General features: G+C 38.7%; 1 protein-coding gene across 10 annotated transcripts in view; it reads right to left on the bottom strand.

The window, feature by feature from the left end:
* The window catches only part of CLIP-190 (Cytoplasmic linker protein 190), a 289,367-nt gene that overhangs the window by 64,990 nt on the left and 208,707 nt on the right, over window positions 1–15,670 (bottom strand). For 7 of the 10 annotated variants that reach the window (XM_065217808.1, XM_065217811.1, XM_065217814.1 and 4 more), the window contains 4 exons: window positions 14,907–15,296; window positions 14,674–14,842; window positions 14,428–14,605; window positions 14,092–14,148 (listed from right to left, as the gene is read on the bottom strand). In XM_065217808.1, coding sequence (XP_065073880.1) covers window positions 14,092–14,148; window positions 14,428–14,605; window positions 14,674–14,842; window positions 14,907–15,296 — 794 coding nt within the window. The remainder of the gene's footprint in view (window positions 1–14,091; window positions 14,149–14,427; window positions 14,606–14,673; window positions 14,843–14,906; window positions 15,297–15,670) is intronic. The other 3 variants (XM_065217810.1, XM_065217812.1, XM_065217817.1) reach the window with 1 other exon arrangement.

Below are 15,670 nucleotides of genomic sequence, written 5' to 3' on the forward strand. Positions count from 1 at the left end.
TTCTGTTTGATGATTGTTCTGCAGGTTATTACACTATTCAATATCCAAACAGCCCAACATGCTTTTCTTCTGCAAGAAATCCCTCCACTATTGATTTGGTCTTAACTGATTCATGTCAACTTTGTAGCCAATTAGTTACCCATGCTGACTTCGGTTCTGATCACCTTCCAGTAACTTTTGAAATATCCCAAGAAATAATTTGTAATCCCAACAGCTCTACTTTCAATTATCATAGAGCTGATTGGGAGCAGTATCGAACATTTATGGAATATAACTTCGATCCAAACATTCCTTTGCAAACCAAAGATGAAATTAATTATGCTCTTGAATCTCTGACTACTTCTATAGTTGAAGCAAGAGCTGCCTCAGTACCAAAATGCGAGGTTAAATTCGATTCAATTATAATAGACGATGATCTTCAGCTCTTGATCCGTCTTAAAAATGTCCGTAGGAGACAATATCAAAGAACACGCGATCCTGCCATGAAAGTTATCTGGCGGGATTTGCAAAAACAAATTAAAAAGCGATTCTCTGCCCTGAGGAACAAAACTTTTGAAAATAATATTTCTAAATTAGACCCGAGTTCCAAACCCTTTTAGAAACTCACAAAAATTTTGAAAAAACCTCAAAAGCCTATTCCAGCGCTTAAAGAAGGTGATAAAATTTTGATCACAAATTTGGAAAAAGCTCAGAAACTTGCTAAGCAATTCGAGAGTACCCATAATTTCAGTTTGGGTCTTACTAGTCCTATTGAGAATCAGGTTGCTCGGGATTTTCTGAATATTTTCTCTCGGGAAAATATTTTTGATGATTCCTGGGGGACTGATTTCGACGAAGTAAGGTCTATAACTAAAAATTTTCAAAATATGAAAGCTCCAGGTGATGATGGAATTTTCTATATCCTCATCAAAAAACTCCCAGAGAGTACCTTGTCTTTCTTGGTAAAATTATTTAACAGATGTTTCCATTTGGCATACTTTCCTGATAAATGGAAAAATGCAAAAGTTGTTCCAATTTTGAAGCCGGATAAAAATCCAGCTGAAGCTTCTAGCTACCGTCCAATAAGTTTGCTTTCTTCAATAAGTAAACTTTTTGAAAAGATAATTTTGAATAGAATGATGCTTCACATCAATACGAACTCAATTTTTGCAGATGAGCAGTTTGGATTTCGCCATGGGCATTCAACTACTCATCAACTCTTAAGAGTTACCAATTTAATTCGTTCAAACAAATCTGAAGGCCACTCAACTGGAGTTGCTCTTCTAGACATAGGAAAAGCATTCGACAGTGTTTGGCATGAAGGTTTGATTGCTAAATTGAAAAAGTTTAATTTTCCACTTTATACTATGAAATTAGTTAAAAATTATTTAACTGACAGAACTCTTCAAGTAAATTATCAAAATTCCAAATCTAATCGACTACCTGTTAGGGCAGGAGTTCCTCAGGGTAGCATTCTTGGGCCTATATTGTATAACATTTTCACTTCGGACCTCCCTGATTTGCCTCAGGGTTGCCACAAATCTTTGTTCGCTGATGACACAGGCATTTCCGCTAAAGGAAGAAGTCTTCGTGTTATTTGCAGCAGACTGCAGCAAAGTTTAGATATTTTCTCTTCTTATTTACAAAAATGGAAGATTTCTCCCAACGCTTCCAAAACTCAACTTATAATATTTCCACATAAGCCTTGAGCTTCATTTTTGAAACCTAGTAGTAGTCACATAGTCACTATGAACGGAGTTCCAATTTCCTGGTCAAACCAAGTGAAATATCTTGGATTAATACTTGACCAAAAATTAACTTTTAAAGATCACATGAGGGCATTCAAGCCAAATGTAACAAATATATAAAATGTTTGTATCCTCTTATAAACAGGAAATCCAAACTTTGCCTGACGAATAAACTTCTAATATTTAAACAAGTTTTTAGACCAGCCATGCTTTACGCTGTGCCAATATGGTCTAGTTGTTGCACTACCAGGAAAAAAGCACTTCAAAGGATTCAGAACAAAATTCTGAAGATGATTTTGAAGTTGCCTCCCTGGTACAGTACTACCGAAGTACATAGAATTTCGAATGTTGAGACTTTAGCACAAATGTCCAACAAAATAATTAATAATTTCCGGCAAAAATCGTTGCAATCCTCAATTGCAACGATTAATTCCCTTTATACTTAGATAAGATTTAGTTTTAGTTTTTAGTTTTAAGATATCAATTGTTATACTGACATGCAGGTTAAAAAACCTGTTTAAAATACTGAATTGCCAAGACATGAACAATGTAAAAACACTTAGATATATATCATAACAATTAAGGCTGGTACGTTACTGCAGTAACTGGAGCACCTAGGTTAAAATGAAATGTAATTTATTTTGAATTTGGAACAAATAAAGAGTTAAAAAAAAAAAACCGTAGCATTTTTGCCACTAGAAACACGAAACTGACATTATATTGTGACTTGAAAATTTTAAAGGTTTTGGATAACTAAAATGAACAATAATGTAAGTAGGAGACACTTGTATGATTTATTACTTGCATGCAATAAACAAAATCTGGTTTGCATTAAGTTGCCCAAACATGGCACGTACATCACAAATAACCGAAGGACACGACGCAAATATTTATTCCAACGAAATCCATAAAAACTTTCAATTTTTCTTTAATGCTGATTGCAAGAGATTCAACTAATTGCCACTCCAGAAGAAATGAAACTACACCGAACCAATCAACCCAGCTCATTTTATTATTCAAAATCACTTCACTATCCTGCCCAGCACTATCGACGAAGGCACCTGCTCCGAAAACCACGATCACTGCAACCTTCCAGCATCGACTCTTTCCAACAACTAACGCACCGTTTCCTCGAGCAGAACTTCATTGGAATTGAAAACAAAAATCCACAAACAACAACAACAACACCCCTAACATACCTAAGCGACCTTAAATGCTCCACCTTGTCATCACCGACGCCACCGCAGTGATATTGGACGGAAGCCCCACACTGACTGGATGCTATCTCTTTCACTGAAAATTACCAATTTAGGACGCACGATCCAAGGAAACAAGGCGCCGGGAAACCGAATGCGATCTTCGTTTCTTATAAAACACATACACATCGAACGACGCCAACCCACATTAACAGCAATCATTAATGAAACCACCCCCGCAAATTGGGCCCGATAACTTTTAAAGGGGTAGATCGTTACGCTTTCAATATTAGCAACAGCAGTAGGTACGTAGGTAGGTACGCTATTGGATATTGTCACATTCGAGTGGGGAACAGGTTCCACGGAGCTCGGAGCAACATCAAAGGGAGTTACTACGGTGACGACGACAACGACGTATGCTAATTTGAGAATAACTGCTTTTGTTACACGGTTTGACTCATGTCGCAGCGCGCACTTAATTGCAGTTTAATAGGATATCTCACTCGTAAGCCTGCTTGGAAGATGTGTGCAGTTAATTGATGCAGTGGATGATTGAATTTGCTTGGGAGACAGGTGAATTCGTACTTTTTTGTAAGTAAATGACTTTCTCAAAATTCCGAACCATCCGTCCGTGGGAGGGCGAAAACGCCGAAGCGTGGATATTAATAATTCATAGGAATACAAATGACCACAGAACGCGATCCATATTTGTCGAGGCAGGATTCCGACATAAATTGATGGGCCAAAACAAACAAAAGTGAACTATGTGATCGGTGACATAAGGGTGGGTCGCGGCAACTTTGTTAGCTTATCTTAATGTTCATACACATGGTGCAAGCCAAAATTAATGAGCCCTGTCATCGTTAGCGTTATCGTTAGCCAAAGACGGATTCCAGTGCAAATCGACACAGTATTGTGGTTTTTGGACCAAGCTTTCGCGATTTCATTAAATTTGTCGGTCCGGAAATATATTCTGTAATGCCAGTTTTATCCAGAAAATTCTATTAAATTGCGTTTTTAATCGTCCGTCAATTTAAGATGGAAACCGTCGAACCACCGATTTCAAAGTAAGACAACACTCTGGTGAAAACCTAGAAATGTAGGTGACATCCGATGAGCTCTCAGGTCAAAAGTTGAACCAATAACCATTTATCATCTGCCCTCGCCCGGGCAGGGGGTGTCATTTTCGGAGCAACATCCGCTTGTGTTTGCGACACGGTTGTGAACTAACTCCGGCAACTTGAAACGTGAAAAATAATATGCTCAATTATGTTGCGCCAACGCTTTCTGTTACTTACTACAGCGAACGCACTTGATCATAATGCGACGTGCTACTGCGGAGTGGAGGGTTCACCAATTGTGCGTTATCTATTCGATGTTTGTTCTACAACAACAGGCACGGATCGACAACATCATCATCAGTCACGGTCAGAGCACCCACTTCAGCAGAAAGAGAGAGAGAGAGAGAGAAGAAAAGACTCGTCATCTTTCCAGGGAAGCAATCAGGGCTGCTTGACAACACTGACCATACATCGCGCGGGAAGCTAATTAGGAATTCATCTATTCGTCATCATCGAGAATAGGTAGTATATCGGACGACATTCCACCTAAAGAATACCTCGCAACGTGTTTGTTCAGTTTTTTGTTGGAGTAGAGTAAAAACAATAAGCACACGCAACTTCTGACACCGGGCCGGGAGGGAGAGCAAGCTACCGTAGAAGGAAGTGGCCCTATATAGTAGGGCTGACCATAAATGGAAAAAGAAGAATTCGAGCGAGGGAGAACCCAGCCTAAGGTGAGGAAGTGTCCACATTGAATGAACGCAGGAAAGCTATGCTAAATGGTTTCCTATATGGGAACTGGACAAGGTTCGGTGGGATAGAGATCGATTCTACGATCCAGTCCAGGAGATTGCCTGAGATGCCCGTTTAGGAGATGTCAATTATGATTTATTTATGGGAGCCCTTGTTTCGAATGGGCCTGAAAGGTTTCTCATTTGGTTTGTCGACGACATTAAAATGGAGCAACTATTGAATTTTGATGGGGCAGTTTGGTTCTTGGAGAGTTCAATCAGCCTCAATCATAGAACGTTATAGGCCTACAGACTATGGAATAGCCTTAATGGCAGAATCGAGATGTGGTTTGTCTTCTTGGTCCACAATTCCGGACACTTTTAAAAGAAGTTGATTAGCAGAACCAAATGTGGTCTACATAAATGCCACTTAAATCCTATAGTACCGTCAATTAGTGCTGCCATGTCCCGGCCATTTTTGGATTCCCGGGAAACGGGAAACAGCTGATGGCTCTGGATATTTTAGTTCAAAGATCAGAAAAGTATAAACTTGAATTTATGACAGTTACTCTACATAATTTTTTTATTTAGCTTCTGCAGAACGATTTTTAAATTATGGAATAGGGTAAATGTAGCACCCATTGACTGTTTTCGGCAACCAAAATGTAATCGTTAACTTGACTATATTTTCCCATAAAAACACTTCACTGAATGTATTCAAACGATTCTTTAGTCTTTCAGTTTCAATCTGATTGTACGACTGAGTACTCCTGTTATACCAGATTTTTCGTTCAATGAAATATACGAACTGCAAAATGCGGCTAATTTCCAGTTGCCGATAATAGAACAGCTGGTTTACACGCAGTTCAAATGGAAAGGTTGCCGAAGAAAAAGAGACTGGCGACAATAGCTACACTCACCTCAGAAGTTTAGAGCGTTGTAAAAACACTTTCAAACAATTCTGAACAACTCTGTCGATTGGTTTGAGCTGGACAATTTATCTTTAAGATAATTAAAGAGAAGCAAGCAGCAGATAAATGTAAACAAACAAACACGTCATAAAGGGTGTCCTACATCAAATTGCATCATGGAAAAAAAAACGCTGAAGAAAATTACGTAGTTGACCGATCCTTTTCAAACTTTCAGACAATTAAATATAACCCATTAGTAAGCTTGTGGCATATTTATTTCATTCCACTTCAATACCATAACCGTACGCTCGCACCTTACGCTTAACTCCACTCATTAGGTTCTGTAAAACATCTGGCTGCAGCTTCTTCTGTACGGAAACCCACTTTTTCTTCATGCCTTCCTCAGATTTGACCTCCTTGGGATGCTTCCGTAGTGCCTGCTTCATAATAGCCCCAATATTTTTCGATGGGCCTTAGTTCCGGTGCCTTGGGGGGTTCATGTCCTTGGGTACGAAAGTGACCCCGTTGGCTTCGTACCACTCCAGGACAACATTTGAATAATGGCACGAACCCAAGTAACATTGCGAGGTTTATCAAGGCTTTATAGCATTCTTCAAGTCCAAATTATGATCTCCAAGACTATGATAAAACCAAAATTGTTACTTGAAGAAGCTAGATCCGGCCAGAAGATCGTAGGGCCCGCGTGTTTCTTCAAAAGAGGAAGCAGACGCTTCTGTAGACACTCCTTGAGGTAGATCTCCCCGTTTACAGTCCCGGTAGTCACGAACGGCGCACTCCGTTTGCCATATGAGCAGATCGCTTGCCAAATCATGTATTTCTTGGCAAACTAGGAAAGTTTCTGCTTCCTTACTTCCTCCGGAACATCAAACTTGTGCTGGGCGGTGAAGAACAGTAGCCCCGGAAGCTACCGGAAGTCCGCCTTGACGTAAGTCTCATCATCCATGATGAGACAATGAGGCTTCGTCAGCATCTGGGTGTACAGTTCCGGGTCCGTGGCTTTCCCACCGTATTTTGCCGTTCGTCACGATTTGAACCCTTCTGCACTTTTTACGTATGCAGTCCCTCTTGGTCCTTGGCTCTCTGAACGAAAGACTTGGACAGATTCAACTTTTTGGCTACATCCCTGACCGAAGCATTGGGATTCCGCATAAACTGCCCCAGAATTCGACATCCCCAGAAGTTTCTTCCGACTTCCTTGATTAGTCTTGTTGGCTTCGCTTTGAAATGTCTTCTGATTTTCCCTGCATCCTCCGGAAATTTCTTCTAGCTTCCCTCGGAAAATTCTTCCGACTTCTTCTAGAACATTCTTCCGATTTACCTTAGAAGATCTTTAGATTTCTCTGAAAGTTAATCCAAACTTGCTATTTAGAAGTTTATTTTGGCTCCTCTGGGATATTTTTTGTGTCTTTCACTTAAAAATCCTTCAAAAATTGTTTCCCGAGAAATTGGAATAGATTCGCGGGAATCAAGAAACGTAATTTTTGGTTAATTTTGCGGGATGTCCTGGGTTGGAAAAACTACTGGAAATGTTCATCAAAGATAAGTATTATGGTTAAAAGTGGATGTAATATTGAATGAAAAAAATAAATAAATGCTTAATCTCATGAACAGTGCTGTAAATCCTCAAAATCAATTGAACATTTTTGATGTAAATGAGAAAAGCAGCTATCCGCTATCAAAGGGGACCTCCTTCGAATGGGTGATCATTTGACGAAGGCATGGATCATTCTCATTTGAGAAACGGCGAAAAAGCTAAGCCAACCCGACACCAACCAGACTTCTACCAAGCTCCAACCCGATGTTGACTGTCGTATATCAAATGATAGTGAGTGACTCAATTGACAGTGACGATGAGCTTCGAATGAGAAAGGGGCTCTTACTATGGTCATGTGAGAATTCGTTTTCACAGAATTGATTGTTGTATTGGTCCATCTTCAATCGAATGATATGAAAATTAACAGCACTGCCACTGAATTTAAGAAAATACATTCCCGGTTTTCCCAGTATGCCCAACATATTTTTATTCATATAGACATCAAAATATGGTACTAAGGGAATGATTAACTCCAGCAATTTAAACGCAGAATACCGGAAAAATCGACAGTGAGCATGTATCAGGGCCTATACGCGATGATCGATTCTCTTCGCCGATTTTCTCTTTTGTTAATAACTCGCTTGATTTAACGTTTCTAGGTGCGTTTGCTGTTGCTTTTGATAGCCAATACAACCTGTTGCATTGAACAAATTCTAGAAAATTGTTTCGTTTAGCTGTAGCAGTGCAAAGAGAAAATCGATGAAGAGAATCGATCATTGCGTATTCGCCCTTATGCATGCTCACAGTTGAAATGACTCTTATAGACTGGGACAGCAGTTCCACGTTCCACGCCAACTGGCGATTCGATTTTATTTTTAACTCTCCTAATTCCATGAAACTTCGCATACTTTTTCACTAAGGGGACAATTAATCAAGTTTGTGCCGGGATTCGGCCATTTTGACTCTCGCCTATCTTTTCAAAATGGCTTATTCGATATTTTTACATAAATCATAGCATGAAAATTGCCCATCTAATCAAAATGAATGACGTCTGAGACAAAGTTGTAGGCAACTGAATTGTCTTTTCTGAAAAATGACACGCACTGAAAATAGATCAAAAAAAATTGTCAAAAAATTAAAATTAAAAACAGTTTTAAACTTCAATAGCAAAAAGCACATTTTTAAGATTTTAAACTTATGTTTTTTTGAAAACTTATCAAAAATCATAACGCTTATAATAAACACTTCAAAATTGACCAAAATCGTATAACATCAACTATTAGTACAAATTTTTAACTTTTTTTCAACAAATAATTGTTCTTGATTTTTATGCAGAAAGCATGTTTTCTAGTCCAGAAAATTGTTTCCTATGCACAAGTCACATAGGGTTACCTACCCCATTTCCGGCCTGTTAAGCACAACCCGCACTTAGTCTTTCTTAATCTAGTATAGTTCAGCACCAAACGGAATGTTATTATTACTGATGGCTTCCAAATTTATTCACCTTTCCGTACTATCATGTCAATTGGAATTTCAATTTTGACATGACGAAATTCTCTTGATCACGGCAACCGCTGAGTAAAAATAACTATAATTTAGATAATTTTAGTCAAATCTTGAAATTTTAAATGTTCGTCTCAGGATTTTGAATATTTTTCTGAGTTACATGTAAATTATTCCAAGGGACCTAGGCCGAATTGGTAGATTGAACATATCAATTCTATTAGAAAGTAATTCTTGGAATAGGATTTTTTTTGAAGATTACTTATGAAACTTTTCAATATTTTAAGTTATTTTCATTCTTCAACTTTGCGAGATTTCTGAATTCAAATATGGCCTATTTTAAAGATCTCAGATTTAAAAAAGAATCATGGCAGTTGAAATTCTGACTTTCAAAGGGGTTGGCTAGAGAATTAACATGAGAATGCCAAATGAGTTTTGAGGGGTATTGTAGAGGAATTTTAGGGACTATTATAAAGGTTAGATTAGGTTATCTTTATTAGCGAGACTTTCAGCCAGAAGCTCGTTCATCTCTTGCTATTATAAAAGAATTATGGAAAGATTTTCAATGGAATTTGAACATAAATTTCAAGTAGTATTTAGAAGAATTTAAAAAGGTAAAGGTTGTTTCCAAAGCAGAACCGCATTGTTGACTACGAGATTATTTTTGCTGCTCTATTCACCAATATATGAATAACAAAATAAACGGTTTAGAAACATAACTCCAAAATGAACAATTCATTATTAAAATTGTGGAAATTTAGCGGTTATTGAATGTATCCTCAAATTAAGATTCAATGTTTGAAGTTCGAAAATCAGTTCCTTTATTATTAATAATTAGGTACCAGACACGTTCATCCAACTTTCGGGAACATACTAATGTTAGTCATGATATAACAACCTTAGAAATAAAAGAGCAGTGGCTTTCAACTGCAACTTATTCATTTTATCTACTGCCTGTGCTCAATTAAACAAATGTTGTAATTGAATAAATGGAATGTCATTGTAGCATATAAAACTCACAACAGAATGGATCAAACTCCATATAAAGACTGTATCGACAATAAGTTGTAGGCAAATTTTTCTTTCCACTTCCATACAAAATATTTTATAATGAAAAAAAGGTTATTTATGTCATACCCTTCTAAAGAAGTTAACTTCACAAAAAAAAAATTAAAAATAATTCTTGAAGGTACTTTTATGATCTTTGAATTTGGAATTGTTATAAATTTTGGACAGTGTGACAAAACAGGATTTTCCAAGGGGTAAGTCACTCAGCACATTGTGCCGAAATTGTATTCGACACAGCTTGGGCACATCCTTCGGCACACCTTCGGCACAATCTCGTAAGTCTTTGATTGTTGTAAATAAAATGGGAGCACTGCTGGTCACAGAAGTTGTTCGCAATATGTATGATCAGGAACATCCTCTAATTAAATAAATCAGAGGAACTCAGACCAGCAGTTCACTTCTCGGTTCGCTTATAGATTTAAATCCGAAATGCCACTAGACCGATTTATCCATTCGAAAACTTTCAAGGTGTCACAAATACCGCGTTGCAGGGATGAGTATTTTACAAACAATCGCAGCTTGCTCTATGACCGGCACAATCGGCACACTCAAAAAAAAAAGGTGACCCAAGATTGGTGTACGGAGTGATTTATTTGTATTCATTAAACAACATACATTGTTCAACAATAATTGTTCGATCTCCACAACGTTGTCCGTTGAAATGTACGACATCGTTCTTAGCTTAAAGCTCATCCCACACCTGCCCGATACCATTCGGTCGCAGCGCCTGCGAGAATGTTCAGCACGACACACACAGAGAGAGAGAGAGGGGGGGGGGGATACATTTCACCTCTTGCTCCTGCTTGCTGCTTGCCAAGCCGTCCGAAGCGGAAATGAGCAGAAGCTCGAAAGCAGTGCTTTTCTATAACTTTTCAGGTTCAAGCGGAACGATGTGCAACCGAGTGGTACTCGATTATAATGACTGGGTTTGACGAAAACGTTTATTTCATAAAAAAACAGTGACAAAATTATCATTTATACATTTTTCAATAGTTTTTATGGAAAATTAGAAAAGTATTTATTTCAGCGAATTCGTAGAGTTATTTCCTATCGATTGGCGTTTTTGGGTTTTAATTTAATTTATAAATGACAAAGTTACAAACGTTCAAAATCTAACACTATTTCTCCAAGCATTTTTTTTTTTGGATTTGCACCCCAGTATAGTCCACAAAGACGTAGTTCTACGTCAAAAAAGTAAAGTAGAACTACGGGTGATTTCTGAGGTAGTTCTGAAGTGAATATTATGGAGGAAGAGGATTCAAAGTGAATTAATCGTAAGGCAATCTTATCTGTCATAATACCGAACCTGCAAAAAGCATGTCAAGCACGATACAGCACGACTGTCTCGTTTCCGAAAAGCGAGATTGCTCACAACATCGCCACGCATTTTGCAGGATCGGCATTATGGCTGGAGTATTTCCAGGCCAAATAGCAAAATTTATATAGGCCAGTTCGTTAAAAATAAAAGCTACCACTTGTTCCAAATGTTTGTTTTAGAAAAAGGTGCAAATTTTGTAAAAATCTACATTTTTCGGTTTTCTGAATACGCAATAAATCGCCGTAACTTTTTTTTACTAGCGACATCTGTTCCCAACCAAATCAACATCATTGTTAGTTAACAATTAAACAATTTAATAAGTTGGTGCACAGAAATACATCGGCAGTTAGAATAAACTGTACATTCATATGCAATAAATAAAACTTATGATTTAAGTGACGATATATTAGGGATTACTGATTTTTCCCGGTTCTCCCGGGTTTTTCCTCGGGAAATTTTCAAATTCTCGGTTATTTTTCAGTTTTTCCTATGCGAGCAAATAGGAGAGTCTTCTTAATATGCTGTCTTCGAAAATATCAACGCTCTTCTAAAGATCATTCTCTAGCTAATAAATTATCACACTAAAGCTTCATGTTAGCATTTCCAACCAACTCTGAAAATCGCTAACTTCGCGTATGAAGTAACATATACAAAAAAAAAAACACTTTGAATGTAACATTTTTACGTTCGATTCGAAAGTTCAATGTTGATGCTTTCATTTGGTATATTTAGAATTTTTGGTAGTCAGCAAATCCCCGACGTTTCCCTTTCGAATGCAACAACACAGACAACAAATCAAGAAGACTCTCATATTTTCTCATATGACCGCTAGTAGACAGACACAATCGTGTCATTTGTCATATTAAATTAAGGAATAATAAGATATTATGGTGATATTTTGTATGAGTAAGTAACAAGAAAATCTTGTAAAGTTTATGTTTGACACATAAAACCAGCAAGTTTAGCTTTGACAGAGTTACAATGAGCGATTTTCTGATCTTCTCTCTTCACGCAGAGTGAAGAGTGCGTGAGATAAATGACAAAATCGCTTATTGCGACTCTCATGTAGCAAAATTGACATGTATCAAACACAAACTTCATAATCTTTTTTTGATGTTTACATAAACAAAATATTACCATAGAGGTAACTCTAAGACTAGTAAGTCCCGAAATAATGTGCTCAACTTTTTGGCTCAGCTCTGGTACTCTCTTCGGTCCCAAGCTAATCGATTCACCCCTCGAAACATAGGAAAAACCAATAACCCCTCATTTTATCTGTCAAACTTTCATAGCGAATCAAAACAAACATTGCGTAGTACTAGAATTTCGACTAGAATAGGGTACGTTAATCGTTTGCTTGGGACCAATAGGCTACTAAAGTGGTGAGCCAATTTAAAATCGTTAGTTTCGTATTGATTGTTGATATTACCTTATCTTATTATTCCAAAATCAAAAGAAAGGTTTGCATATTTGTCAATTTTTCAATAGTTCTTCTACCTACTGTATTTGTCGGTTGGATTCTGGCAAAGTTGCCAGTCTTCTTAATATGATGTACTCGATTTTTCGCAGGAATTTTGAGAAATGTATTGATTTACAATCATCTAAGAATTTGAGAACCTCGAAAAGTGGTCCGGTTTTAGCGAGAATTGCTCATGTGTTATTCACGTTCCTGATTGTGTTTTGTACGTATATGGTCTTCTTGACGAAACATACCAAAGCCACTCCTCTACTTGCATCGTTGATGTGGCTGTCACGCATCCTGCCCTCCAGGTCAGACATATTTTGGTGATGCAGAGGACATGCTGACAAGATGTGTTCCGTCGCCAGCTGGGCCGACACACTATTTGTGAGAATATCAATTCTATAGCCAGAATCGGTGCTCTTGAATGTCTTTTTTACGTTACTTTTAGAACTTGTTAATATGCACATTTTTACTGTGTAAACAAATCGATGGTTTTACAATCACGCAGTACTAACATTTTATTTATAAACAAGTGTAGATCAGAGTCTACCAGAACCGATCAGAACTATCAGAGCAGGGGATTTTCAGAAGTTCCTCACACTCAACCCAATATATGATTTTCCAAATCAAGAAACTTTAACAGATGCTTTAACTAACTATTTAATGACAACATGTCACTTCGAATGTTCGAAAACTGAATAACAGTTTTAAGCATCAAGTTTCACATTTTGTTTTACCAATCAGCTGACCATGCATGATTTTTGTAAATCTTTCTGATACAATATCGTTTTACAACGAGATCGTTTTAGGAATTTATAATGTGGAATTTTTTAGAAGACACCCCTCTAACCTCGGGTAAGCCGCGAATATTCGGCCCAACTCCTACTAGACATAGAAATAAGTGAATTTTGTTACAAACAATGAACAATGAATTATCGGCTCCGTAAAGGTAAAGCTATTGAGCCTTCCAAGTGTACGGACTCGATCAAATTCTGGAATACTTAAGAAGTTCACCTAGCAACCCACTGAACTCTTGGGTAGTTTTTGAATTTCACTTTTAGCTTTTAGCAGACATAGGTATTCCATATAATGACATCTAGGTGGTAAATTGCGCGTTTATGCTATTTTTGGGTGAACGACATTCGATTTAGCGTCTAGCATTGAACGAATCTTGATAGCGATACATTTGATCTACTACTTCAATTACCTTCGGGTTGCATTTAATCCAAAACCAACGTAATGGAAACGTCCAACGTTTCGGAATAGTATACGACATTCTTCAGGGTAGCTCGTAGAGACGTTTTTCTTCACACAAATTCTTAAAGTATCACACATTTTGTACCATGAAAAATCAGACAGCACTCGATTAACACAGAATAAGAAATCATTTTATTTACAACAATTCATTCATCTCAATAATGGTTCATTAGTTTTTAATCTAGTCGTTTTAGTAAATTCAGGGATGAATCAAGCCAATTGAAAGGTAATCAAATTTGCTTACACTGGTACGCTGTCAATTCGGGAATATGACATGGATATTCAAACAAAACAGTGCCTACCTGTAGCGAGAAGGAAGATTTCGGCGTCGAAGGCACTGCGCTGACCGATGATTTCCTCTGCAATGGGAATTATGTGGCGTTGAAAGAAAAACACACACGGGGAAATGGGGACAGTGGTTAGTGGTTTTCTCTAGTCTGTGTTAAACAAAAATAGTTAACTCCTTGGGAAAAGGATTGGGAATGAACTAGGGTGGTTAAGGCATAGCAAAATCAAACGAAAATCTTCCACAATCAATGCGCTGCTGCAGCGGCTTGTGGCATTGCATGTCCATGCAGCAGCGGGAGATGGGTGGAGATGGGTGGAGGGTCATAAATTCACCAAGCTTCGAGCGATACCTGTGCGCTCATGCGGAGTCTGGAGGTGGCCGTGGTTGCGATTGAGCTAATCGTTCCCACCGACGTAAGTGATTCCTTCGAGCCAGACCGGGACAGGCGCGCCTTCCGGGAAGAGGGTGACAGTGTGACCTTGGCAATCGGGACGAATATACCGTATTTGTCTGGGCAATCAAAGTATCTGTGTTTTGAAGGATAGATAATTAGCTAAATTGCGGCGGGATTCGATTGCGAACGTATAGATCTTACCTCACGTCATCTACGGAGCCATCGTTTTTGCCACTAGCCTCGTCTAGCTGAACTCCACACCAGGTTCCACTGGCAAACTGAGTCTCACCGAGGTACTTCAAAATGCCAGGACGCGATCCAAATCCAGACGATACGATTACGCGTTCTCCGACTATTAGGGTTGCTGCCTCTGTGGATTCGATTAAATATTAGTTCTATCGAAAATTGCAGTGGTATTCAGCTAATGAACTTACTACTAGCGGCCGGTGATTTCGAAGCATAACTGGACACACTGTACGAGGGCGATACCGCTCCGGACCGAGTCGGTGAAGTCAACGAACGGAGGCTCACATCCATCGAAGTGTCCCCCGCAATGGATCCACCGGCTCCCGGCATCGGATCCCGCGTCAGTCTCGTCAGTCTGGAGAATACGCCCTTCTTGGGTTCACACTGAAAGTACCTCTTCCCGGAAACGGATCCATCGTTTTTCCCATTCGGTTCGTCGAGCACCACGCCGGCCCAATCACCGGGGGCAAAGTGTGTTTCACCGATGTACGCGATGTGTCCCGGCCGTAGTCCTCCGACCCAAACTCGCTGGCCAATGATGAAGCTGTCCGTATCGGTTGTCAGGACAACACCTTGATCTGCAATTGCAACGGGCAGAGGGAGAGAAATCGGATGTCATTATCATGGTTTTATGTACGCGGCTGATGACAAGTGTAGCCGCCTGAATAAACATTTGAACGACTGGCGAGAGCAATTTGGTGCTTGGAACAGATGTTCCAGCAATGCAGGTCACAAAATGATGGCAAATGCATGTCTGGTTGTTATTTTCCAGTGGACCGTTATGGGGAAATTGATTGTTGGGGTGCTGGCTCGTATTGTTTGAGCATGGCGAGCCAGAATTAATTAGTTAAATGATATTTGCTGGCCGCACCAGTTATTTGCAGCAGGCGATTAAAGTTGGGGTTATGGATTAATTGGCATTTATGGCAGGCTTATTTAATATTGCATGGAT

The sequence above is a fragment of the Ochlerotatus camptorhynchus genome, unplaced genomic scaffold (genome assembly GCF_037179485.1).
Source record: "Ochlerotatus camptorhynchus isolate MF236.1 unplaced genomic scaffold, CSIRO-AGI_Acam_v1.1 ptg000080l, whole genome shotgun sequence".
Taxonomy (NCBI): Eukaryota; Metazoa; Arthropoda; class Insecta; order Diptera; family Culicidae; genus Ochlerotatus; species Ochlerotatus camptorhynchus.